Genomic DNA, 27,837 nt, shown 5'->3' with positions numbered 1-27,837 from the left:
AGGGCAGAGAGCTATAACAAATGCACTTCAGTTTCTTGATGATGATAAGTTTTTCTAAAAACATTCTCAACCAAAGACATATTCTATTGCTGGTGAGAGAAAAAAAAAGTACATTGGGGCATCATGGCTGTGGAATAAACTATGTACATAGACAGATTATTAGGTATTGGGAAAACACTCTGTGGCTTTACTAAAAAAACCAACAGGTTATTCTAAGCATTTTCAGATCAGGTCACAGAGCCTCTGACTGCAGCCCAATCCTCTTAACCTCAGTCCCTCATGGATCCCTGCGGGTGATGAGCCCACAAGTGAATGGCTCACTCCGTCAGGCTTGGTCTAGGAACCTGACCACCAGACACTTGCTCACGAACCCCAACCCAAGGCCTAGCTCCAGGATGAACAACTATTTTGTAGTCTTCATGAGGGCTTTTTGAAAGGTTCTCTGTCTGACCCATCACCCAGATCCTTTGAGACCCTTACAACATAACCATCACATTAAGATGATTTAAGGAGGTGCCTTTATGTTTGTGTGTCGTTATCATCCCCTAAAATATATATATATATATATATATATATATATATATATATATATATATATATATATATATATATATATATATATATATATATATATATATATATATATGCAGTTTTCAAATGGGGTCAAAAAGTAAAAATACATTTATTCCTCTGAAAGAAATGTTGAAAAGAAGAGAAGCAGCTCCCACTGCTCCTGCCAAAGGTATACTTTGACAGTCACAAAGGTTCTGAAAAACTTTGCTAATGTGTACCAGGCTGTGATCTGTGTAGTGAGGTTGGTTGATAGCAGGGCAGGTTGCTCTGGCCGATTGAGATAACCTGTGGTGTTTGTGTAAAGTCAATGTTGATGAACTGATTATGTGGTATCATTTGGATGAATTCAGTCATATTCGAGTAGAATATTAGAGAGAAATATTTAAGAAAATGTTCGTTAAACTAGTTAGTGACCAAGACTTTCAAGGCAAAATTTGTCTAATGAAAAAAAGCTAAATATAACAACAGGTAGGATGGATATTGTTTGAATATTTTGATGAAGAAAGCAAAAAACAAAAAACAAAAGCCAGCCTTGCATTTCAAACCTGATAGTTTTGACACTAGAAAATACAAAAATAAAACAGTTTAACCTTTACATATTGTATGGGTAAAATATAACCCATTTGACATCCAACATCTATAACTGTGTCTTGTGTAGGATAAGTTACCTTCAGTCAATGAGGCTGCTAATGTAAGAAATCACATTTGTGGAGTCAACCTTTCTTCCTGGTACTGATTATGGTGATGTCTGATACCTGAAAAAAAAAAAAAGGTGTCTACCATGATTTTAAAAAGATAAACTTTTGAAGTCACAACAGCCAGACCTATTAATGTGACCGAACTGCAGTGGTCACAGTGACCAAAATAAACAAAGGGAGTAAATAAATTTTTATTAGGTTGCCTTTGTGGTTGAACTTTGAAACTGATTGAGAGTTGCAGAATAGAAATGCAAAAAGAGAAAATAAATCATAAGTTCTTTAATTTTCCTTCTTTTTGTGTTTTTTACCCTCTAAGATGGGAGAGAGACAAGCAATAAAGAAAAATAATATGACCATTTATAATTTTTGTGATCCCTTCAATTAAAAATATTATCTAAAGTGAAACTTTTGGAAAAAGAAAAAAATGAAACAAAGACAAACAGGTAAATAGTCATTTAACATAAAAGTTTTAAAATAATAATGTAATGATGTTAACATAATGTAAAAATATTGACATTCATTATGTTAGAGTAAGAAAATAGAGATATTTTACCAACAAAAGATTAATTATATGAAACTATTAAGTACCAAATTTTGCAACAGTATGTACACGTCTGACCGGTTTCAGGGAACAAGGTCAGGGGAACCTAACTTTCCATTATTGGATGAATTTAGCCAAAACCAATTTCTGACAAAAGATAAGCAAGTTATCCAGTCAAATACAAGGATATGTAAACAGCACAAATTTCCCTATAAAAGGCTCCCTCTCACCACAGACAGTCACAGCCTCATCAGCCATGAAAGCGGTTGTGCTAGCCCTGACTCTGGCCTTTGTGGGTGAGTAAAATGCTACCCTCGTTTAAATATTATATCCCATTTAATCTTAACTTGTCTTATGAGTTTTACTCTCTTTTAATCTTTAAATTAAAGTTTTTTTTTACCATCTAGAGAAACATTTTTCATTTTCCTAGCATTTAGTGAATCTTGATTTAGAGGACCTATACAGTCATTTTATCATTTTAATTGTAATAAAAGATTTCAATACCGATCAAGTTTATATGTGTATATATTCACTCATTTAAATTTTATCTTTTTTTTTTCTAACATTTGACTAATCATGTTCTTTTTTTCCATTAAAGCTGGACAAAATCCTAATTTTGGTAAGTTTAGTATTTCAATGTAAACTAAATTTTTCAATGTGTTACCGTATGTAAGCTTTAGTTACAATGACCAGTCTTGCTGAATTTTAGCAAATACAAAAAATTATGTGTTTTTTGGTGACAAAGATTCTCCATGTACCTTTTTATAAACAGGTAGATTAATTCTTACTGTGATACATTTTGTTCACAGCCCCTGAATTTGCTGCCGGTAAGACCTACGTCTATAAGTATGTAGCGTCAATCCTGGGTGGCCTTCCTGAGGAAGGTTTGGCCAGAGCTGGACTGAACATCAGCACCAAGGTGTTAATCAGTGCAGCTGATCATAATACTTACATCCTGAAGGTAAAAGTAACACCACAAAAATTAAAAAATATTAAAAATGTTCTAATCCGTAACTAACAGAGTTGATCTAAATCCATAACAGCTTTTGGAACCTGAGCTCTCTGAGTACAGTGGCATTTGGCCAAAGGACCCAGCAGTGCCAGCAACCAAGTTAACGGCAGCCCTTGCACCTCAGCTTGCGATTCCAATCAAGTTTGAATATTCCAGCGGTGTTGTTGGAAAGATATTTGCTCCTGAAGGAATCTCGACATTGGTGCTGAACATCCACAGAGGCATCTTGAACATCCTTCAGCTCAACATTAAGAAGACCCACAAAGTCTATGACTTGCAGGAGGTTTGTAAAAGAAGCACAAAATAAAACATAGTGGTGTTTTTGAAAAGTTATTTTTGAGTAATCTTCAAATTTCATGCTAAAATGGTGTCTGTTCTCCAAAGGTTGGAACTCAAGGTGTATGCAAGACTCTCTATTCCATCAGTGAAGATGCACGCATTGAGAACATCCTTCTAACCAAGACCAGGGATTTGAACAACTGCCAGGAAAGACTCATGAAGGACATTGGGTTGGCATATACTGAGAAGTGTGTCAAATGCCAGGAGGTAAAGTTAAAACCATTTATTATTTAGTACATTTCTTTGAAGGCTGAACATCACATTTAATATGGGACGTTTTTAACAGGAAACCAAAAACCTGAGAGGCACCACTACTTTCAGTTACATCTTGAAACCAGTTGCTAGTGGTGTCATGATCCTGAAGGCAGCCGTTAATGAGCTGATTCAATTTTCACCTTTCTCTGAGGCTAACGGAGCTGCTCAAATGAGGACCAAGTATGTTAAGGGTTGCTAAGAACAGGGGGGTGATAGCATTCTCTGTTGTATTTTGATCTAACTTATTTCCCCTCAAAATTTAAAGGCAGTCCTTGGAATTCCTTGAGCTCCAGAAAGACCCCATTCCATCTATCAAGGCTGAATATCGTGAACGTGGATCTCTCAAATACGAGTTCTCCAGCGAGCTTCTTCACACTCCCCTTCAGCTTATCAAGATCAGCAATGCACAGGCCCAGGTATAGTTTTGACTGCTTTTAAAGACAGGTCAAAATTAATCACATATACAGTGGCTTCAAATAATGGTACTCATTTCAATTGTGTGGTATTAGGTTGGAGAGGTTCTGAATAACCTGGCTACCCACAATGTGGAGAATGTTCATGAAAATGCACCTCTGAAGTTTTTGGAACTGGTACAGCTCCTCCGTGTTGCCCGCTATGAAGATTTGGAAATGTACTGGAACCAGTACAAGAAGATGTCCCCCCACAGGTATACATCAGCAATTAAACCTAAGTCGCAAATCAACACTGGAATTGCATTAACCTTTTATTTTTAAACATTTCCCCCTTTGTATTCACAGACACTGGTTCCTGGATACCATCCCTGCTACTGGTACTCGTGCTGCTCTTAGATTCATCAAGGAGAAACTCATGTCTGAGGAAATCAGTGTTGCTGAGGCAGCTCAGGCTTTGGTTGCAGCTGTGCACATGGTGACTGCTGACCCTGAGGTCATCAAGATGTTTGAGGTTGGTAATTGGAACTTTGTAATTAACATTGATTGTTACTAAGGAACAATGAATACATAAAGTATCTTATTTCTGTTCCATTCTAGAACATGATAGCCAGCAACAAAGTAGTTGAAAACCCAGTTCTGCGTGAAGTGGTCTTCCTTGGATATGGTACCATGGTTAACAAATACTGCAATAAGACAGTTGCTTGCCCAGTTGAACTCATAAAGGTAATATGACCACGTAAATTACATGTTTGTTTTCATTTAAAGGAGAAACTGTGAGAAATAAACTTTGTTAATGCCCAATTTCCATCAACAGCCCATTCAAAACAGGCTTTCAGAAGCTATTTCAAAGAACGAGATAGAGAACATCACCCTGTACATCAAGGTTTTGGGGAATGCTGGACACCCTTCCAGCTTCAAGTCACTCACCAAGCTCATGCCCATTCATGGCACTGCTGCTTCATCTCTGCCAATGAGAGTTCATGTTGAAGCCATCATGGCTCTGAAGAACATTGCAAAGAAAGAGCCTAAACTGGTGGGTTCTAAATTTAAGTATTTCAAATGATTTTTGTCTGTCCAAAGAGCTCCATTGTGATTTTATCTTTCTCCTCTGAATTAGGTTCAGGAACTAGCTCTCCAGCTCTACATGGACAAGGCTCTCCACCCTGAGCTGCGTATGCTTTCCTGCATTGTTCTCTTTGAGACAAGCCCCTCCATGGGTTTGGTGACCACTCTTGCCAACTCTGTAAAATCAGAGGAGAATTTGCAGGTTGCCAGCTTCACCTATTCTCACATGAAGTCCCTTAGTAGAAGCCCTGCAACCATTCATCCTGATGTGTAAGGCAATTATCTGTTAAAGAATTATCATCAAGTCATACCGACTAAGCTAAGTCATCTTTTTAATACTCCTGTCGCAGTGCCGCCGCTTGCAGCGTTGCAATGAAGATCCTGAGTCCAAAGCTGGATAGACTGAGCCTGCGTTATAGCAAAGCTGTACACGTGGACATCTACAACAGTAAGAAAATAAGGGAAAAAATGAAGTTTTATATTTACTGAATTATTAGCTTACCTATTTATCACAATCTATGTTAGGCTCCCTGATGCTCGGTGCTGCTGCAACTGCTTTTTACATCAACGATGCTGCCACCTTTTTGCCAAAAACTGTTGTTGCAAAGACCAGGGCCTTCCTCGCTGGAGGCACTGCAGAAGCCTTGGAGGTAAAACCATTTAACACTATGACTTAACAAATGCAAGAAAGGTATGTTCTTTTTACACTGTATTTTTGTATTTTCTTTAGATCGGAGCAAATATTGAAGGACTGCAGGAGCTGATTATGAAAAATCCTTCTCTTTCTGAAAGTACTGACAGGATCACCAAAATGAAGCGTGTCCTTAAGGCTGTAAGCAACAATCAAAATAAAAAATTAAAGGAAAAAAACACAATGAGCAGTCCTGCATGATAAAAAAAAAACATATTTTTTCTCTCCACAGCTGTCAGAATGGAGATCTTTGCCTACCAGTAAACCCCTTGCTTCTATGTATGTTAAGTTCTTTGGACAAGAGATTGCCTTCGCCAACATTGACAAACCTATGATTGACCAGGCTGTTGAGGTATTAAAATAGAAACATCACGCAAGCTAAAGCCAAATACATGTTTAGAACCAGTGGTATAAATGATGTACTCTTCCCTTTTAGTATGCAAAGAATTTACCAATTCAGGAATATGGAAGAGAAGCTCTTAAGGCTCTCCTCCTCTCTGGCATCAACTTCCACTATTCTAAGCCTGTGCTGGCTGCTGAGGTGCGACGCATTCTTCCTACTGCTGCTGGTCTTCCAATGGAACTCAGTCTGTACAGCGCTGCTGTTGCTGCAGCCTCTCTTGAAAGTGAGTAAAACACACATTTAGATTGAAAAACTACTCAAGCGATGAAAAACTTACAAGCTTTTTCTGTTTGTTCAGTCAAGCCCAGCACATCACCACGTCTGCCTGAAGATTTCCCCCTCAAGAGTCTCCTGGAGACAGACATCCAGCTCCAGGCTGAGATCAGACCAAGGTAGGTGTCTAGCTTTAAACACCTTTGATTTCACATAAATTTTGCATATAATGCTTGATGCAATAAAACTGAAACTAAAACCATTATTTTTCTTTTATCCAGTGTTGCCATGAACACATATGCAGTTATGGGCCTTAATACCGAGATTCTGCAGGCTGCTCTGGTAGCAAGCGCTAAAGTCCACTCTGTTATGCCAGCGAAAATTGCAGCAAAACTCAATATCAAAGAGGGTGACTTCAAGCTTGAAGCTCTTCCTGTTGATGTCCCTGAAAACATCACAGCTCTAAAGTAACCACTTGGAAGATTTTGACATTACTTCTATGCTTTTATGTAGAGCTTAGCTAATTAGTTCATCTTCTGTTCAACAGTATTACAACCTTTGCTGTGGCACGAAACATTGAGGAACCTGCTGTTGAAAGAATCACTCCTCTCCTCCCCACCAAAATCTTGCAATCCATCTCAAACAAGATTATCTCATCCAAGGCTGCTTCCTCTGCTAATAGCATGGTAAGTTTTTTTATATAGGTTTTATTTACACCTTTATATTTACAGTCATATTCTGATCAAATTTTCATTTGCTTGTCCTCCAGTCAGCATCATCAGAGCTCCTTCCTGTGGAAGAATCAGTACCAAGGGTTCCTGAACACAAAATTCGTCCATTTGCCAAGAGGTACTGTGCTAAGCACATTGGCGTTGGACTGAAGGCTTGTTTCAAGTTTGCCAGTGAAAGTGCTGCATCTATCCAAAACATTGTCCTCTACAAACTGGCTGGCAGCCACAATTTCTCTTTCTCTGTGACACCAAGTAAGGGTTGTCAGAATAATATTTGAGTTCTTTGTATAAACTTGTTGCAGAACCAAGGTATTAATAACATTTCTTTTTCCCTTAAAGTTGAAGGCGAAGTTGTTGAGAGATTGGAAATGGAGGTTAAGGTAGGAGCAAAGGCTGCAGAGAAGCTTGTTAAACGCATTAACCTGAATGAAGAGGAAACCGTTGAGGAAGGAGGATCAGTCCTGGTGAAACTCAACAAGATCCTGTCTTCAAGACGGAACCGCTCCTCATCTTCCTCCTCTAGCTCCAGCAGCTCCTCTTCCAGACTTTCCTCAAGGTCCTCATCTTCCTCCTCCAGCTCTTCATCTCGCTCTGCCCGTAAGATCAATCTTGCAGCCGGTAAATACAACAGCAGCAGGACCAATAGCAGCAGCAGTAGCAGCAGCAGCAGTTCCAAACGCAGCAGCAGCAGCAGTAGCAGCAGCAGCAGCAGCAGCAGGAGTGTCCGCAGTAGCAGCAGCAGCAGCAGTAGCAGGAGTGTCCGCAGCAGCAAGAGCAGCAGCAGCAGTAGCAGCAGCAGGAGCAGCAGAAGAGTTGGTTCCTCAAGATCAAGCAGCAGCTCAGCAAGGACCAGCTCTGCATCAAGCCTTGCATCCCTCTTCAGTGGCAGCTCAAGCTCAAGCTCATCCAGCTCCAGTTCTCGTCGCTCAAAGGTAAATATTTTCATCTCAGTTTTGCAGGAAGGTTCTTTCTCATGACACCATAGCACATGGAAAAACTCATAGCAATATTTGTCCTTTAAAGCAAGTAATTGAGAAGTTCCAGAAGCTACACAAGAAACAGCTCGGCTCCAGAGCAAGTTCCAGAAGCAGGAGCAGTGCTTCCAGCCTTGAAGCCATTTACAAACAGGTAAGATGTGGCCATTAGAAAAATAATGAACAATTACTCATATGATTTTTTTCTTTTGTCTAGTTTTGAGAGTGAACCAAAAGCAATTAACCTTGAATTTAACTGCAAAAGACATATCTTGGAGAGGAGGAAGCTGTCTTGGCATTGATCTTCCGTGCTGTCAAAGCCAACAAGAGGGTGGTGGGATACCAACTTGCTGCCTACCTGGACAAACCAAATGCCAGACTTCAGATCGTTGTCGCCAATCTGTCTTCTGAGAGCAACTGGAAGTTCTGTGCTGATGGAGTTGTGCTGAGCAAGCACAAAGTTACAGTAAGACTCTTTACTAGTTATGTAATTACAGTCTACAAAAAACCGTAATTGATCTATTCTCATGTAAGGATGCTTTTCAATAGACTAAGATTTCCTGGGGAGAACAAGGCAAGAAATACAGCACCAATGTTACAGCAGAGACTGGTCTTGTTTCTTCAAGTCCTGCAGCTCGCCTCAGAGCATCCTGGGAAAGACTGCCTTCTGCCCTGAAACGCTATGGAAAGATGTAAGATACTCTACACCTCATAAGACTCTTCAGATCTCAGAAAAAAAAAAACGTTTGTAAAGTTTCTGATATTTTTTCATTCTCTTCCAGGGTTAACAAATACGTTCCTTCTAGAATATTGTATGACTTGATTCACACAAAGAGCAACACCACAAGGAATATCTCAGTCATTGCAGTTGCAGCTTCTGAAAAGACAGTTGACTTCATTGCAAGAACTCCAATGGTATGAAAGGCCTTAAGCTTCTTCTCCCAGCAGCTATGTTTTTGTTGTTTCTGTGATTATATAAATTAACTCTTCTTTCAGAACACTTCCTACAATGTCACTGTGCGCCTTCCAATGTCTATGCCCATCAATGAGCTTAAGGGTCTAAGCCCCTTTGAAGAAGTCCTTGACAGAATCCACTTCATGGTTTCCAAGGCTGTCGCAGGTATTTCAGAATGTATATTTCATAGATAAAGATACTAAGGTGAACTTGGACCAGCAAATCAGAAGTATCTTTCATTGCTGTTTTCCAGCTGAATGCAGTTTCTTCGAAGACACACTCTACACATTCAACAACAGGAGTTTCAAGAACATGATGCCCTCCTCCTGCTATCAGGTTGTGGCACAGGATTGCACCAATGAGCTGAAGTTTATTGTTCTCTTGAGGAAAGATTCGTCAGAACAACACCATATCAATGTCAAGATTTCTGAGATGTAAGTTTCCAGTGCAAAGTAGAGGATTTTTTATCATCAATATTCAACATGATCAAAAGCTCAATGGTGTCACTTATGTGCTTTCAGAGATATTGACTTGTATCCAAAAGACAACAATGTCACTGTGAAGGTCAACGAAATGGAAATTCCCCACAGCAACCTGCCTTACCGCCACCCAACAGGTTACCCTGAACTTTCCATTCAGTTTTATTTATGAAATCACTCCTAACCATTAACTACAATAAATCTTAATCATCTCACTCATTTCTGAGTATTGTAAGTAAGTATGCATAATGAAACTGTTACAGGTTCCATTGAGATCAGACAAAGTGGACAGGGTATTGCTGTTTATGCACCTAGCCATGGTCTCCAAGAAGTCTACTTTGACAGGAAGACATGGAAGGTAAAATCCTAAGTATTTATATTCAGCTTTTATCTTTCCAAAACTTGGAAAAGATAAACAGCAAGGTTTTAGGGAAAGCTTATATATATTTATTTCTGTTTTCTAAACTCCCATTTAATATCCAATGTAGATCAAGGTTGCTGACTGGATGAAAGGAAAGACCTGTGGACTCTGTGGAAAAGGTGATGGAGAAATCAGACAAGAGTACCGCACTCCCAACGGACGCGTGGCTAAGAACTCAGTCAGCTTTGCCCACTCCTGGATTCTGCCTGCTGAAAGCTGCAGGGATGCGTCTGGTAAAATCAAATATGTGTCTGAATGTTTCATACATGAATAAATTATTTGCTGCTGTTTTTGCAAAATCTTACTTACCATCATTGCCCTTCCACAGAGTGCCGTCTGAAGCTGGAATCTGTGCAGCTGGAAAAACAGTTGACCATTCATGGTGACGAATCTACATGCTTGTCTGTGGAGCCCGTTCCTCGCTGTCTGCCAGGATGCATGCCAATCAAGACCACCCCTGTCACTGTTGGTTTCAGCTGTCTGCAATCTGGTGAGAATTTTTGAATACATATATATTACAATTTTGGTTTGAAAGTCAAAATTCTTAACTGGTGCATTTCCCTTGCCTTTGCAGATTCTCAGAGCAGTGTTTTTGACAGAAGTGTGGATTTGAAACAAACTACCCAGGCTCACCTGGCATGCAACTGCAACGCCAGGTGCTCTTAAATACGGCATTTCTTTTAAGTCTCTACTTTGTGTATGTTTCATGTGTAACAATAAATAAACTGCATCTCAAAATCATTTTATTGGAGTGATTATTTAAGTACAAAGTGCAAGGTACTTGCCTGACTCGGCAGGCATTGAAGTAAAAAAAAAAAAAAAAAAAGCTTTTCTTTTAAATTCTTTTGAAAATGTGTTGATCTGCAGCCATTTGGATTTTTATGTAGTTCAAACATAAAGCAAACTGATCCAAAATAATTATATCATGTCAAATTTAAGTAAAGTTAACAATCCTTCTTTATTAAAAAATAAAAAAAAATAAAAAAGAACAACAGAGTTGGAGAGAGGGTGGTGGGGTATAATTTCTCAGCAGTTTGCTCTCCTACAAGCAATACAAAAAAAAAGACAGGTATGTCACCATGTTTGCCTTGGGGACTTAAAGGGGTGAAAAAAAATTCTAAGGCCCATGATTGAAAGGGTACCACAAAGGCCCCTAATACAATTCTGATAGTAACATAATAATATGACACGGATAGATGCGCATGCAAATTCAAGTGAAAAAGCAGCTGCTCTAAAGTAAACGTTAATAAATCTTTTTGCATGTTTTTCCCCAAATGAAAAAAATCCTTACCTCCCACCTGAAATAAGTGTTGAAGGAGACAAACTTTTAAACAAAAGTTTAATCTGTCAAAATATTTAGGGAGGGTATTAGACAGTATGCTGTCCTTAAAAAGGACCGTTCCTAAACTAATCAAAACTGTAAAATTTAATCAGATTATATTTGCCATTGAAAAGTCTTTGAAAAGTCTCTTCAAACAAGTTCTAAAAATACTTGATAATAAAGGTTTTTCATACCACTACTGTAGTATTGTGAAAAAAATTTAAATTACCAACATTTGGAAACGTTATGCTCTACTCCAATGTTAGTTTAGTGATTAAAATTCTTCATAATCTGGCTCCACAGCCTCTAAAAACTTTTGTAAAATCATGTGATCAAGCAGTAAAGAGAACAACGCGTTCCTCTTCCATGGGAGAGTGCTCTTTGAATTTAAGGTCCATAACTTTTGGATAAAACAGTTTCTGTATTAGAGCTGCAGACCAATACAGAAGAACATTCCTGCCCACAGCTATCAACACCTGGTTAAAAATAACTTATGAGTTACTGCAACATTTATTTCCTTTTGGGATTAATAACGTATTTTTGAATTGAATTAATATTGAACTCTTTACCTTTGACTGTTTTAGAGACACTTGGCAAAAGTTTACATTTTATACAAAGAAATGGTTGAAAGATGGGCAAATGACTAATGCTACAAATAAGTCACTTATCTGATTTCAAGCTAGTGGCCTGTAATTAGACACTACCTCTACATAGAACTAAACACTTTTTTTCATATATTATTAAGTATTAATAACACACTATTATGGCCCTGCCCTGACCTGTTATTGCTTACCTTTGGTCAACACCACAGTAAGCAAAACACTACGACCAACCACTATACAACGCCCTACGGCGTAAATACGTCACCAATCCGACGAAAAATTAAATTACGCTTTACTCATCATTAAAGATTAAATATTTAACTTGCACACCTAAATACATATATATATCAATATATTTCAAAATATTTTTTATAAATTAAAATTACAAAAATATAAATTTTATAGTTTACTTTTAATTTTTTTTATGTCTTAATCAAAGCGCCCTAGCACCCTCTATTGGCCAGCCACCACTGCCACACAGTAAAAATCAGGAGCTGAGATCCTTCACATCAGATAACCAGTGGTGGATACTCATTATAATACATAAATAATAATTCCCTCATAATCCCTTTAAACCTGTAGGAGTCAGAACAGAGGAGCACAAACAGTGAGGGGGAGAAACAAATATCAGAAGAGAGAATCTAAAGAAAGGTTTGGCAAAACTACGAGGGCTTCATGAGCAGTAGTGTGATGTCTTCACAAAATGTGACAATGTGAAGCTAGACAGCCAGCAAACAATATGAAGAAAAATCTCCACACAAGGCTTACTTTTCTTGCATTCTCCGAAGGACCTTTATTCATAAATCTGGATTTGATTTCTTTGTAACAAAAATATATAGAAAAGGGGAAAAACTCATCACTGACCAATATCCATATCTGAATATCACCAGTACATTTTACACTTAGTTTAACTTTAGCACAAATATATCTGTGAAACATTTCTTGTGCTCTTTACTGAAAATACTTTCAAAGCATATTCAAGTGCCTTTTGAGCATTGGCGGATCAAGGGGGTGGCCCCGGATGTTTTTCCAAGAGCCCCGGATCTAAGCTTCTAAGCTGATCTGAGTAAAATGTGCAGTACTGGAATTCACCAGAGAGTGGCAGCATGCAGAAGCCGAAATGTTTCCCTCTCACTGCTGCCATTTTAGCCCATCTCAGTCCAGGTGGCTAAAATATTTGATTTTCCTCTCATAACTCCGGCAAATAATGATCACATGTCACCAAATCCACAGGATCTATTGTTGATGAATAGAGGAATAAACACAGTTAAAAACCTGCAGGTAAATTAATTTCTTCCCATGATATGGAGGGGGAACGGATTATTTCAGGCAGCTGAAATATCCATTCTATCCTCCTCCTCCCATATTTTTAGGAAATATGTGTGATAGAGAGTCGTATGCCTAAAATTTCTTTAATCCAGTAATTTGTCATATTTTACATCAGAATGGGATTTACCAGAAAGTCTACACTCTCACCTTCACCCTCAGGGCTAAGCCCCTGACCTCCTAGAATCCTAGATCCGCCCCTGCTTTTGAGTAAAGCAATACTCACAAAGATGAATATCTTCCATGGCAGAAGCATGTAGAACAAATTTTAACTTCAACATGAACAGTTTCTCTAGCTGACCTGCTGAAAAAGAAAATGGGAGTGCACTCACTACCTCACCTAATAAACATATAGCTTAAATCACTTCGATTTAATATAAACCCAAAACATTTTTGGCTGTTTTTAGCATGGATTTCTTTGGACTAATTTTAAACTATGAACTCAATTCTTATCTTACGTATGTAATTTATTCAAACCATTTATTTCTTGCTCTCTTTTAATAAATAGCAAAATTCCAAAAACGTTTCAAAATTAATAATTTCGGAGACTTTTAGATTGTTGTTAAATTGTTATTTGCCCTTGAGTGGATTTAAAAATACCAGTATTAAAAAAAAAAATAAAAAAAAATGTTAAGAAATCCCAAATCTGAAAGTGTGGGCTATTGTTCTCAGCATTAGATCCTGAAACTGTTGTTTGGGTAATTCTTACATTGATTTTTATTTTGTCTCCTGATGAGCACTGATTGTCCCCACCTGGGTGGCTCCCTATTTAAGCTCCTGCTCTTCCCCTGCTCTGTGCAAGATTGTCTGCCTTTCACAGCTTCCAAGCGCTGCTTCATGAGACAAGAATTACCCGGCATGTCTTTGACCACTGCCTATGCACTGACCTTACCATAAGCGAGTTGTATTTTTTTCTGATTGGTGCTGAACCTTGCCAAACTCTGAAACTCATTAAGCCCGCTGGATTTTTTTGAACTTCTTTGCCTAAGTGATCTTCTGTGCATGACCCTGGACTGGAAAAGGTTTTCAAACTGATGGACTATTGATGGCTGTAGCTCTGCTCCCTGTAACCCCAAGCCCCCAAGGTTCCCTTTTTCAAATTGGACCCCGCACTGCTGGAGCTGAACCTGGACCACTTGAGACACCCAGTTCTGTTGGGACCATTGTTTTGCTGTTTTCAAATCTTTTACTCAATCTTTGTTTTTGGTTGTTGGGTTCAGGCCTCTTCTGAAATCGTGACAATTAAAGGTAAACTGCAGCTATAAAAAACAAAACAAATAATAATTTGTGTCACATACATACCCTTTATGTTAATCAGTGCCCATGAGGTAGCTCTCGGGGTCATAAAGGTTGATGAGGATTGATATGAATATTAAAGATAAAACCTTTCAGTTGAAGTGCAACCATATCAGACTTATCAACAAAAATATAAACTCAACACTTAATTTTGCTTCCATTTTTTTTTATTATGAACTCTTAATTTTAAAAAAATTAAGATTTTAAACTTTTTCTACACACACAATATAATAATTTCCCTCAAATATTGTTCATAAACCAGTCTAAATCTGTTATAGGAAACACTTATCCTTTGCTGAGATAATCCATCCCACCTCACAGGTATGCCATATCAAGATGCTAATTGCACACCATAATTAAAGAGTTCTTGCATGGCCAACATACCCACCAGACATGTCAGCCATTGAGCATGTTTGTTATGCTCTGGATCAGCATATATGACAATGTGTACCAGTTCCTGCCAATATCCGGCAACTGTGCACCACCATTGAAGATGAGTATTAACTTCAGTGCTTTTTAATCTGCTGTTCCAAAATGGTCTATCAGATTCCAAAACACTGGGTGAGACTATTTTGTGATAGTCAGTCCTACCAGCTGTGCACCATATGTTTCATTAAATAAATGTATTTAGTTATACAAGAATGTGTTCATTTTCCTCCCTGTACTTAACAAATCCATCACTCCTAGGAGCTAAAACTTCCTAAGTCATGATTTAAAGGTTCGAAAGATGATTTTCTCAGAAATTAAGTGTCCAGATTCATCTAAAATGATGGCTGCACATATGGTTCCCACCTGCCGAAAATTTTTTAAATCCATTAACTCTGGCCATAGTAGTGCCTACAAATCATTAACCAAATTTCTTTGCCTACTGTCTAATGTGGATTGACAACTTGTTTGTCAAATATTTTGCATACGTGCCCCCAGTACATTATTTACGTAGGCTCCAAGCATAACTCATTTGCTGTTTGGGTAGCAGTCCGCCTTTACGCCGAAGCACAGATAAGAACTCCTATGCTTGTTTCTTGCTGTAGCTTTATTTTTTAGCTATTTTTTCACTCTTTTGTGTAAAGCAGCAGCAGTGAGAGCACACCAACAAATTGTAAATATAACTTGCAGTGACAACGCCGGCAGAGACCTCTTCTTCTTATGGAGATTTCCTGCTGACTAGGTGCATCCTGGCATTTTGCTGCCCCTTGAAGGAGGGGGCACTGACACATGTGCTCGATTCAATAACACACAAACAGCCGTTGGACATATTTTCCTCTTTCCTGCCTTTAAGAGTCTTTACTAATTTGCTGGGTTAAGATTTACTTAGTGCCCTCTCTCCTCACACCTGAACACAACAGAATTTGTATTAAATAGGTGTGGAGACATTGACAGGAGATATTTATTGTGTTCCTACTGCTGACAAGCTGCTAAAGCTCCAAAAACATATAATGGCCCAAACATGATGCCAATATGGCCCACTGGGATAGGTGGTTGATGCATTTGTCTTGAATTTGGATAAATTATTACTGACAAGTGTTCTTGCAATTGAAGATGTTGGGTTCAACAGAAAGTTCTTGTATTTTAGTAATCAGATCTCTTGAAATCTTTATTTTATTGTAAACAGAGCCAAATCTCTCTAGTGAGTTTAACTCACAAGACAAGTTTAGATTTTGTTTTTTTTTACTTAAAAAAACACAGCAAATGTTTTAGAATAGACTGACCTAAGTTCTGTTTTTACTTACTGAGAAGAGTTACATCAAAGTTTTTTCTTATTATTTTAATGCTAAAAAAAATTTGTCAAGTTTTGTCAACAAGTTTTTTGTGTGTTTTACTCTCTTTTTAACGAGAATCTTTTGGCCCACAGCTACTTGTCTTAATATTTTTAGCTTACATTAGAGAAAGTTTAGAAACTACTGCTATACAACTTTTCAATAAGATCTATAAAAAAAAAAACTTTCAAAACGTTTTAATATATGTCTATCAATAGTACACTAGCACCATCTAAAGGACAAAGGGAGATAGTGCAGGTGAAATATCAGAGATCAGACAATTCATCATGTTCAGTGATGTTTTGCATTAAAACCTGTAGAAAACCACAACTACACAAACAGTTGTGTAGTTTAAATATAACCGATATGTACATTTATAGAATATACTCCCTCCTACACATTTACACAGAAAAACAGCAGTTCAGATACTAATAAACTTGATAATAAAAAAAGGGATAGATTCCTTCAAGGGATAGATTTGTAGACATTAAAAATGTCTACAAATGTCAACACTGTCAGTTTCAACATAAAGTATTACACTCAATGATTTTAGTACCACATAAATAAATAAATGCTATTCTAAAAATTTTATAAAAAAAACGAATTCAAAGTACATTAAATATGAAATTATTACTTACTATTCAATAAATAAGTGTTTTTAATTAAGAGTAATTTTCAGTTGAATGTGCTTTGTTGGAGACATCTATGTTGGTCAAAGAACACTACTGCCACCTTACAGTTTGTGACGTCACGGTGCGGTATCGGTTGCTGAGCAAGTCCCAGTGCTGTATATGGTGTTTTTCACAACGTGCTATTATCCAAGTCATCTTGAAAACATTCTTCTTCGAAATGTTGGCTGCATACTATGTGTTTTTTCCCCGGCCAGAAGTTCGATGGCAAATCCTCCGTCTTTAAGTTGGCAATCCAACAACGTACCTGTCCTTGGAGGATTATGAATCGGAAAGGTGAAATAACAAATTTTCTTTCACTTTCACCTGATGTATTATAGCATCAAACTGCCATGCACATGGGCATTGTCAATTTAACTATAGCTCTTGGAAATGTATTAGTTTTAGGCATAGATAATGATCCATTGATTATTCCTTTGCTGACCGGACTTCTCCTTTAAAACGTTTTATTATTTCTTTTGTCCCTTTGCTAAGACTGTTATTTTGTTCTAGACATTGACAGGATATGTTTGGCTTCATGTTACTCTGTGACCTCTTCACACATTTCTGCAGCTGTGGAAATAGAAAATTAAGAATGGTTCCAGGACTTCATGAAGTGCTGTTCTCCTCTGAGAGTGAATGGCTGCTGAGGTCTTTGCTCTCCTTCCACTGTTTGCGCAGCAGAGGAACATTTTCATGGAGTGAGTTGAAATCCTCAAACAGTTCAGATTTTCTGTGTTCTGATGAGCTGCAAGTTACACGTTACAAAGACAGTTACATATGATTATAATTAAATTAATAAGTTATCACTTTACAAATTTAAGTTCATAGAAAGACATTATACCCATTTTCTGGAATAAGACAAAGAGCAGACTCCAAGTCAGCAGTGGAAGATGATGTGAGAGAGACAGATCTGGACTTCGGAGATACCAAGACTGACTGACATTCATGGGGCATTTCTGAAGCGTTTAGTGAACCCACTTCAGTTTCAGCTGTTAAGGTAAAACCATAACTTAATCACAAGCCACAAATTAACTGGAAAATTCAAACAAGCTTCAGGAAAGACTCACTTATCAATAAAGCACTTGCAGACTTCAGCAGATGAGGTTGGTTTGAGTTTCCAAAGGGACTCATACTGAGAAATTGCTGTTTGAGCCATAGTGCACGATCCTCCTCAAAGATCTTCCTCTGCAATTATGTCAAAAAAGGTTGAAAAAATAATTAACATATTAAATATAAGACAAACCTGTTGGGTGGTTTAACCTAGAATCTAAAATTGACATTCTTAATAAGGCTGCGCAGTGGTGTTTTTAAAAGAACGCCAGTTCCTCTGTCAGTATATCAAGGTTTTTTATGTTTTTTTTATTTATTATTATTTTGTTTGTTTTAAATAATTGGTGTTTGTGATTGTGCGGCTGAAAGGATTTTGCCAGTTTAGTCTCAAGTTTAGACATTGGTTACGATAGCAACCATGGCAAGTAGTTTTTTAAACACTTGAGTTGGGCTCATTATCATAAAAAAAGCTTTAAATACTTCCACAAGACCTAGTTGAGTTTAAAAGGGGGTGCCAGAAATGCTAATCAGGAGCAAGGAGAAGAGGAAGGAGGAGGAAATTAAACTCAACTTTGTCACAAAGAATGGAAGTAACATTCCCTATAAACAATCAGTCCTCCCTATCAAAAATATCTTGATCCAGGTTTTTCTACTTTTAAACCAAGAGAGATACAGGGGGGAACTACTTTGGTGTCATTTGATTTGTCCAGTACATTTAGCACTATTCAGCCTGATTTGCTTAATCAGAAACTCCAGAAGACTGAGGTGGAGGCATCAAAATCTCCTGGATCAAACGCTACATGAAACAGACCGCAGTTTGTGAACCTGAAAGTTCAAATTTATAATCAGGCAGTCGGCAGCACAAAAGCAACACAGGGGAGGGTATTCTAACTTCTCCCTTTTGCTTTGCACACCTCTGACTTCTATTTAAAAACAGAATCCTGTTTTTTGCAGAAATACTTGTGTGACTTTGCAGTTGGGGGCATTTGAGATGGACAAGAAGTTGAGTAAAGGGAACTAGTAAACTGCTTTTTGTAATGGTGTCGAAACAACCTTCTGATCCTGAATGTGAAAAAAAACTGGGGAGAGGATTGAAGATTTTAGAAGAAATGGGAACAAGTTGAATAGGTAATGGGAGAAGAAGGGGAGGTGATGAAGATGTATTAATACATCGGTCTTCACCTGGACAAGAGACTTGACTGGAGACCCACCTCCAGGATGTCTACATGAAGGCACAGATCCGACTGTACTTCTTAAGGAAACTTAGATCATTTCAGTGTTTGCAGCAAGATGCTGCAAAGTTTGTTATAGAGGGTGATCTCTTGTGCAATCATGTGCCGGGGTAACAGCATCACAGCAAATGACTTGAAGAAGCTCAATAAGGTGCTTTACAGTCCAGCACTGCTCTAGGCTCTTCTCTAGAACCTCAGGAGATAGTTTCACAAGGAAGAATTGTCCATAATAAAGAGAATTAATGAAAACAGTGAGCAACCTCTTCAAAAAACAGTAACAGGTTGGATTCAATTAAAGGTGACCTTTAAAGTAGACCGCTACAGGATATCCATACTGTCTACAGCTATCAGTATCTTCAAAACTTCTTGAAAAAAAATCTGTAAGTTTCAACAAAATGTAACTATCTTTTGATCAATAAAGTATTTCTGAATTGTATTGAATTAATCACCTCATGGCTTAGTCTAATAGCTGCTTCAGTATAGTTCCTCCGTTCCCTCTCAAAGATGCGTCTCTGTTCCTCTAAGCTCTTCCATTCTTCACTAAGGTGCATCTTCTCCTGCAGCATGAGGCCATCATTCTGCAGTGATGCTGAGTCTTGATCAATCGAGGAGCTCAGCTGCCTCTGCAAACAGACACAGAGAGCAAGCAAGATCTCAGTACGGCATTTAGTCTTTTCTGTTCATTTACAAAAATCTGAATTGGCAAAAACCTTTTTCCCTGAGTTTAGGAAATGCTTGATGGTTTGAAGTAGACATTTTCAAGAATTCTAGATACTTTTATTTTCAAACAGACAGGTATAATGGGGTTATTTTATCAGTGCCTTTTTATAGTGCAGGCCAGAGAGAGCAGGGGCTACTACAGATTGCTTTTTAAGTAGAAGACGGTTGGACCTCTGTTGTTTCTTGAAAACATCTCATCATTAAATAACATTGCTTTTCTAATGTCCACTATGTCTTGCTTTTTTTAGGTGTTAAATTTTAGATGAGAGTCTTGACATCATTAAATTAAAGGAATATGACAGGACCAATCCAGATAAAGTGACATGAGTTCCCAACATACTTAAGAATCCTATCATTGCATTGAAAATTACTCTAACATTTTTTACAATGAACATTCATGTGAAGGTGCATTATTTCTTTATAAAACAATGCAGAGTTTCAGCCTTAATCTAGTCCTCATTAAATGACATTAATTTCCTGAAACAGGATTAGAGCTAATTTGGGATCGTAATGAGAAGACATCACAAAGATTCCCAATTTGACCACATATCTAATGAGAAACTCCTTTATTTACTTTGGAAAGGATTCATTGTTCGTTAAAGATTTTAGCTAAAGTTGCAACCTGTTTAAGCAAGATAATTTGAAATTTAGGTCCAATAAAAAAGACCTTACCTGTAGGAGATGCTGCTGTGTTTGAATGAAGTCTTTGCACTGCTGAATCTCCAGCTTTAGTCTGTCCATCTCCTCCTTATCTTCACGAGAGACATCATGTACACCTTTAGACTCAGACACTCAGTCATACTTACTAAAAAAAACTAGATGAAAGTTAGGCATGTCTGAAATGTATTATAAATCAATATTTTTTATTATTGATTGTCACTAAGAAACGGGAAAAGAAGAGTCTTGGGAATTACTAAAACATTTCTAACAGAGCATTAGGTTCCTCTGAAATAGTTTATCTGTTGCACTCTGTCAGATGTGTTGGCTGATTTTAGAAAATACTTTGAATCCTCGATCTTTAAAATTCAAATATTTAGCCACATATAGAACAGAAGAATAAGAACAAAATTACTCCGATGGTTAACTATGAATGGTGGCATTATGTATTAGTAAAATGTATTTGGAAACAACAAACTGTCTTCAAACCATACAAGATTTTACTCCAAACTACCTTGACTGTCTAGTTTTTCAACGTGACTTTTCAATCTTCTCCACTGTAGGCGAATACTGTTGGTCAGTTTTTCCCTGGCATGAATACAGAACAGCTCAAGGCTTTCCTTGCTGGAGTCAAACACCTCGTTCTCTTCGTCGTCTGAGGCAGTCTGAAAAAAAGATACAATCTCTTGTTGGTTTAGAGGTAAAGGTATGCAAATTATTAAGTAAAAGATATTTTCATGCCAGTTTCTTTTTTTTTTATGGGGGCTAAAATTAAGCAATTAGAAACCTTTTTATTAATCTAAGAGAAATTTTAACAGAACAGCATTGCTATTGATCTTACAGTGAACAACAACATACTCCAACCTGCATGCCATTAAGTTCCTGCTTTTCTTCTTTCAGGGCCAGTTTTCTTGACTTCAGGATGGACACCATCTCTTTCTTAATTTGCTGCATCACCTTCCTTAACTCTTTGTTTTCCAGAGCAAGCTCCCTCTGCCTCAGTTCGTAGTCACTCAGAAGAGTCCTATACATCTCCTCCTCATGCCTTCAGATCAGAAACACGAGGGTAGTCTATGTCAACAAATGGTTATCAAGCTTAAATGAGCAAAGAGACTAAAAATCTACAATCCAGTTAAGAAGCTAGAATTGGATAAGAAATTCTCGAAGCTCTAAATGTTTAAGCACCATCTTACATTAAAACTAGATAATAAATATCAAAAGACTAGATAGCCTATTAAGTTTGAACTTGAAAATTTAGCCAAGACAGATGCTGTCCTCTTTGAACCACAGTGACAAAGGAACTGTTTAGTTAGTCCATCCATTAATCTGGAAGAGATTAAACTGGTCTCTGATAAAAAAAAATACTTCCTTACCTCCAGAGTATTGCCATGTTTAGGAATATTTTGTCCATGAGTGATGCTTAAAAACAAACCAATGCATTCCTTATTCTAACCTTAGAATTTTATTTTTCTTTAGTATCAGGAACAAAATCTCAAGTCTGCAACCGAAATATAGAATGTTAAGTGAAAGCCCTTTGGGAAACTCCAACTCCCATTGTCATTGTGACACAGCACACACAAGTGAACACTGCGCACAATGAAATTGCATTTATGCCTCACCCGTGCAAGGGGGCAGCCCTCAAATGGCGCCCCAAGGGAGTAGTGTGGCGGGACGGTACCATGCTCAGGGTACCTCAGTCATGGAGGAGGATGGGGGAGAGCGCTGGTTAATTACTCCCCCCACCAACCTGGCGGGTCGGGAGTCGAACCAGTAACCTTTGGGATCCAAGTCTGACACCCTAACCACTCACCCACGACTGCCCACGTGGAATCTTCCGATATCAGACAAAAAATCTAATAGCGGAATATTGGGCCTTTATCTAAAGCCTTAGATTTAAGCATGTTGACAGAAACACTCTGGTTTTGTTAGAAGTGCACATGACCCATAGGTTAAACATAAAGAGATCAGTTGTTCTCATAACTATTGTTGTTGACCATTGTTTTCTGTTTTAGTAACATAAGTTGCTGAAGACATTTTTTAACATTCAACATAACAAAATAAGTAATAAAAGCACGTATGAGTCCTGCTGATATCTTATCGGGTCAATATCGGTATCGGTCAGTACTCAAAGGTGCAATATCAGTATTGTAGGGAATAGGGAAACTCATAGTCAATTATATAATCTTGATTAAGCTATTAATATTATTTTATCAATGTAAAATACGTTTTGGTACAATAGTCTAATCATTTTCATTTTGTGGAAATGTCAGTTTGTATTCAACTCCCTAATGCCAATAAAAGCATTCTATATTAAAGGAATAGTACACCCAAAACATGATTAGCCTTCATTTTCCACTCACCCCCATGCTGGACAACACTCTGGAGTACTTTTTTGATATCTCAAATGCATCTGGAGATCTGGGAGGCTTCTTGCTGTCTGCTGACATTCAAATAATGGAGGTCTATGGTGCCCGAGGCAGAAAGGTCCATAAAAGTCCACAAAAAACGTGTCAATATTCCTCCATACTGCTCGTCCAATATATCCCAAGTGTCCTGAGTGGATAGCGTCCATAATTTACTCGAAACGAAGTCATTTAGAATGTTTTTAGAGCATAAACAGTCGTGTATAGGATTTCCTAAACGCGCGTTCACGAGTCTACGGAAACCGAGGCAGACCAAACCAAATGAAAGTGCGCATTCAGCGTCTGCTCTGACGATAATGCAAGCGTAGAAGAAGAAATGTGCTGTTTATCTGTGCAAAGAAAGAAACAACAAAAGAAAAATGTCTGAGGACTTCAGTGTTGAGGAAGAGCATGAGTTCTTTGCCGAGCTGAATGCGCACTTTCATCTGGTTTGGTCTGCCGCGGTTTCCGTAGACTCGTGAACGCGCTTTTAGGAAATCCTATACACTACTGTTTATGCTCTAAAAACATTCTAAATGACTTCGTTTCGAGTAAATTATGGACGCTACCCACTCAGGACACTTGGAATACATTGGACGAGCAGTATGGAGGAATATTGACACGTTTTTTGTGGACTTTTATGGACCTTTCTGCCTCGGGCACCATAGACCTCCATTATTTGAATGTCAGCAGACAGCAAGAAGCCTGCCAGATCTCCAGATGCATTTGAGATATCAAAAAAGTACTCCAGAGTGTTGTTCAGCATGGGGGTGAGTAGAAAATGAAGGCTAATCATGTTTTGGGTGTACTATTCCTTTAAGACCTGAAACCTTTAAAATTAAATATAGCAAAGTGGTTTATAAAACACAATCAGAACCTACTTTGCTTCTGTCTTTTCGGTTTTCCACAGGCTTCTCTTTCCATCAGCTCTTCCAAGGTTGTTTAGTAAGTCAATGGCTGAAAGAAAAAAAAAAGAATGTCAATCAATTTAAGTGTAAAGGGTTTCCAGCTAGTGTGCAGATAAGTAGTTTACAACCTTTTATCTGTTTGGTTGTTTGTTTCTGTGTCCTTAGTCATTAGAAACAGACATCAGTGGTATAAACAGATTTTGTGTGTTGTTATATTGCCCACAATGAAATGTTCAAACCCTCTCAGTTTATTAACAAATAAAAATAAATACTTCCTTTACATTTTCTTCTTTAATTTTCTTCCTAAAATATCTAATTTAATTTTTTTCACCAAATCTGCCACTTTTACTTTCAGTACAGCAAAGGAATGATAAGCCAATTGCAGTGCATTGATAACAATTCTAAAATCCAAGCTAAATATTAATTATGCCAATTAACTTCTTTTTACTTTGTTTCCTTTCCTTTTTGTCAGCCAGGAGTTGGTTCAGTCGTTCCCTCAGTTTGTTCAGTTCTCTCTCCCTCCTTTTCATTTCGTGATTGTACTGACAGGCACGGCTTGAGATGATGTTCTGGAGTTTTTGCACCTGGGGAGAGGAAGGGAAACAAAAAAATTCAAGGGAAAAAAAATAAGCTGATCCCTTATGCATAAAAGGAAACCTCAGGATTATTAATTAAACTGGTTCGCATTGCCTCTTCTAATCTCATCTAACCTCGTCTTTTTCATTTTTCAGGGAGCTCTGCAGACTCTTTAGTTTCAGGTGCAGCTGTCGTTCTCTTTCGAGCAGGCCTGTGTTTTGTCGTTTAGAGAGCTCAACCTCTTCCTGCACAACAGAATGCAAAGTGTTACTGAACACAGTGAAATTCAACCTTCATTTTTTGCAAAAATTACAGGTTTTGTTCCATCAGTTATAATACAGTACTAAAAAAAAAAACTTAATAAATTTTATTACACCTTTAGATGAGTGTTATTAGTCTTCAGGTTATCCACATAGCTGCTGAGTTTAAGCTGTTCCATTTCCATATTCTCCAGTGTTCTCAGACTCCTGTGGTGCAACTGAATCAGGTCATACATGCAGTTCAGCACAGCCACTACATTCAGCTGTGAGTCGTCATCTAATTCGGTCCAAAAAGGCGAGAGGCTCAGCAATGACACCTCCTACAAAAGACAAGAAATGTTTACAATAGATGCAATAAGAATTTGCTGCAGATAGGTATAGATTTTAAAATTAAAACAGGTATAACAAAAAGGCTTACAAACCTGTTTGATATAAGAAAGACATTCCTGCATATTGTGCTCTGTGCAGAAGGTTCTAAGACTTTGGGAGTTTCTGGGAAGTGCCAGCGATGACTGGCTGAAGTGCCTCAAGGGAGGTGTTCCACATTCAACAGAGCAGCGGCGAGCATCCTTGACTTGAAGAAGAAATTATGTCTGTCAAATATCTCCTCTGCACTGACGTATGAAATAATTAGGGACTTAGTAACTGAAAAAGCATTTGAAACAAGATAGGGGACTAAATGAGGAGAAACCTACTAGACAGAAATACATTTGTTACCATTAGTTCCAATATATTGTATTACTTCAGTACTTTTAACTTACCTTGAGAGGAGTCTGGCATTGTAGTAGTGCTGCTGTCCGCTATCCAATGTGGAAAATCTACTGCATGGGCTGATTAGAAAACATGACGGCAAGATCCACCGACCCGGTCCTGAAATAGAGAACCAGATTAGCAGTGGCCATTCAAAGCACTCTGGATTACAGGGCTATAGGAGGCTATAAAAACGTAGCAGTCAAGGGTGCAAACCAGGAGCAAACTGGGTAACAGCAGTTTAGAAAGGAGCACATAACTTAGAGCTACTATTATGATTATGTTGGTAGTTTGAGTGCATGGTATCATAGCTTGTAATGGGCAATGGGCTAAAACAAGGCTGCTAATTTTTCTTAATGGAATAAGCTGTTGATCAGATTAACACCAGACAGACAATCTGTTACTTTATTTCCAGAGAGACACAATCAAATAACATGGAGAAAAAACACACAAGACAACAAATATGTTTCTATAAGATAACAAATGTGCTTTAAATTAAAAGAATTATGATGTTTTGCCAACAATATTTGCAAAATAGCTGTATAAATGTAATAGAATTTTAAATTAAACCAATATATTTTTTGTAGAGACAACTCTATGATCCTTCTTTGTGGGTTTCTTTTTTAAACATCTCTCTTCCCTATGTTACTTCTTAGAAGATAATGATATAACTCAGTTCAGGAAGATCTGCCTTTGCTCTCAGTGATATTTAATCCTGTTAGACAAATGGAAAATCCCCCTGTTGTCAAGAAGCTTACAAGGCTACCATCCAATTTAGACTAACTACAAATGTTAACCTTTAGAGCATCTTAAAATTCAGGATATATGCCTGGAATTTCCTCATCTCAGGAATTTGATCATTGACCCACATCCATTCATTTAAATGACCTGTTAAACGTTCTGAATCAATTAAAAGCTTCAATTTAGTGCATCTTAGCAGCAATGAAGCTAATTTTATTTAAATTTACACAACATGAGTAAAGATCATTAACATAAACACAAAACTGCATACATCTTTAATTAAAAAAAACAAGAATAACAAACCGATCACGCTGGGTAATCAAACTGTATGGACGGGGTAAATCTTCAAAGTATATTTAGAAAAAGGGAAAAGAAAGCTTTATGTTTAATGTACTCACCCGTGCTTCAATTAAAGCTGTGTTCCGAGGCAATGATCTCCAGCTCTGACTGCCCTTGTATAGCATACACACATCAAACACAGCGCCGATTGGTCCAGTCATTGCCTAGCAACCAAACATGGCTCAACGCGATTGGCTGCTGCCTCTGAGATAGTTGGAGCGTTCTTAAATTAAATAAATATTTTACGTTCGCCTTCATTTTAACATAGGCTTCAAGCAAAAGGTTTTCATCATCGGATTAGTTCACAAATTATCTAAGAACAAAGCAAAATGAGGCGATTTCATATTCCTCTGGTGTCTTTTAGTTACTAATAAGTCTGTTTTTTAAGATGCATAATAATAACTATATATATATATATATATATATATATATATATATATATATATATATATATATATATATATATATATATATATATATATATATATATATATATATATATATATATATATATATATATATAAAAACAAAAGCAAAAAAAAAAAAAAAACAACAAAGCTGGGTGCAAGAGAGTTGCAAAGAATGAGTCCCTTTGAAATTAAAAGAAAGCCTATATGGGTGGAGGCCAAGGCAACACCACTAAAGACTACTTTTGTTCAACCAGTCACAGGACTGGAAAGCTTGGCTTTGCCCCTCGGGACTGGGAGTAAGCCCATTCTCATTAATTATATGGGACCCCACCCTATAGACACAAAGTAGCAAAGTAGAAGCCACGCTAAAAGAACAAAAAAACAAATCACATGTCTTTTTAAAAGTTGCTTGAATGTCATTTAAACTTTTTTGTTACTTTCATGCCATTTTAACGACATGTATCTCACAACTGTGGCATTCAGTTCACATAAAAAAAAGCTTTATTTTTTGGAAGATAATTTAATAACAGTTAAAAATTAGGGACCTCAAGTGAGGTGTATTTGTTTCAGACTGAAAATAAAATGTTTATGTAAATTAAATGAAATCCATATAAAATGTGGCTTTAAAGTAAGTCAAATGTATACTGTGTTCATACAGATGATCTAAGGAGTCATATGACCATGAGTTGATCTGGAATCTGTTAGCCATGATGCTTTTGCAGATTTTCAAGGGAAATGCTCTGATCTTTATATTGGAGAAACCAAACAACCTCTTCATAGACACATGGCCCAACACAGAAGAGCGGCCTTCTCAGGACAAGACTTTGCAGAACATCTACACCTTATGGACAAAGCACATTCTTTTGAGGACCAGAATGTTCACATCATCTGGATGACTCTTAACTTCCTGCTCCTTAATGCAGACAATACAGAAGTTAGAAGTCTTTGAAAAAGAAGCTGATTATTCAGTCACTTCATTTGGATGGGATTAAACTGATTTCAGATCATAAAGCAGAAAAATCTTGGTGTTATTTTTGATCAGGAGCTGTCATTTAA

The 27,837-nt window shown here is 37.5% G+C and overlaps 2 protein-coding genes across 3 annotated transcripts; one reads left to right on the top strand and one right to left on the bottom strand.

Moving 5' to 3' along the window:
• The first annotated feature begins 2,068 nt into the window (after positions 1-2,068).
• LOC119774586 (vitellogenin-1-like) lies at positions 2,069-10,482 on the top strand. Its single transcript, XM_038272129.1, has 33 exons — positions 2,069-2,108; positions 2,411-2,431; positions 2,622-2,773; positions 2,856-3,107; positions 3,209-3,370; positions 3,450-3,598; positions 3,684-3,834; positions 3,928-4,085; positions 4,177-4,342; positions 4,429-4,554; positions 4,646-4,864; positions 4,949-5,166; positions 5,247-5,344; positions 5,422-5,546; positions 5,627-5,728; positions 5,820-5,939; positions 6,024-6,213; positions 6,289-6,382; positions 6,485-6,670; positions 6,751-6,889; positions 6,973-7,186; positions 7,274-7,866; positions 7,958-8,062; positions 8,171-8,374; positions 8,458-8,600; positions 8,691-8,823; positions 8,905-9,028; positions 9,117-9,297; positions 9,385-9,479; positions 9,606-9,700; positions 9,831-9,996; positions 10,092-10,253; positions 10,338-10,482. Exons 1-33 carry the CDS (start codon positions 2,069-2,071, stop codon positions 10,427-10,429), a joined length of 5,175 nt encoding a protein of 1,724 aa, XP_038128057.1. The 3' UTR covers positions 10,430-10,482.
• Positions 10,483-16,547: 6,065 nt separating this feature from the next.
• LOC119774584 (afadin- and alpha-actinin-binding protein-like) lies at positions 16,548-26,544 on the bottom strand. Of its 2 annotated transcripts, none has more exons than XM_038272126.1 (14): positions 26,431-26,544; positions 25,303-25,411; positions 24,964-25,115; positions 24,658-24,861; positions 24,416-24,526; positions 24,154-24,289; positions 23,679-23,754; positions 21,260-21,440; positions 20,910-21,060; positions 20,411-20,514; positions 19,468-19,641; positions 17,804-17,921; positions 17,578-17,725; positions 16,548-17,481 (listed from the first exon to the last, which is right to left on the bottom strand). In XM_038272126.1, exons 2-14 carry the CDS (start codon positions 25,319-25,321, stop codon positions 17,343-17,345), a joined length of 1,713 nt encoding a protein of 570 aa, XP_038128054.1. In that variant the 5' UTR covers positions 25,322-25,411; positions 26,431-26,544; the 3' UTR covers positions 16,548-17,342. The 2 variants fall into 2 exon arrangements, with proteins under 2 accessions (XP_038128054.1, XP_038128055.1); XM_038272127.1 differs by having other exon boundaries at positions 20,411-20,490.
• Positions 26,545-27,837: the final 1,293 nt, after the last annotated feature.

The sequence above is a fragment of the Cyprinodon tularosa genome, unplaced genomic scaffold, assembly GCF_016077235.1.
Source record: "Cyprinodon tularosa strain WSP-4 unplaced genomic scaffold, ASM1607723v1 ctg82, whole genome shotgun sequence".
NCBI classification, from domain to species: domain Eukaryota; kingdom Metazoa; phylum Chordata; class Actinopteri; order Cyprinodontiformes; family Cyprinodontidae; genus Cyprinodon; species Cyprinodon tularosa.
This window is presented reverse-complemented; position numbering and strand designations above follow the sequence as displayed.

Coding starts and splice junctions, on each gene's coding strand:
- LOC119774586 (XM_038272129.1), top strand. CDS start 2,069: ATGAAAGCGGTTGTGCTAGCCCTGACTCTGGCCTTTGTGG. Junction 5,547..5,626: donor GCACTGCAGAAGCCTTGGAG/GTAAAACCATTT, acceptor TATTTTCTTTAG/ATCGGAGCAAATATTGAAGG. Junction 6,671..6,750: donor GAAAACATCACAGCTCTAAA/GTAACCACTTGG, acceptor TCTGTTCAACAG/TATTACAACCTTTGCTGTGG.
- LOC119774584 (XM_038272126.1), bottom strand. Junction 19,642..20,410: donor CACAGCAGCATCTCCTACAG/GTAAGGTCTTTT, acceptor GTCTGTTTGCAG/AGGCAGCTGAGCTCCTCGAT. Junction 17,482..17,577: donor TGTCTTATTCCAGAAAATGG/GTATAATGTCTT, acceptor TGTAACTTGCAG/CTCATCAGAACACAGAAAAT.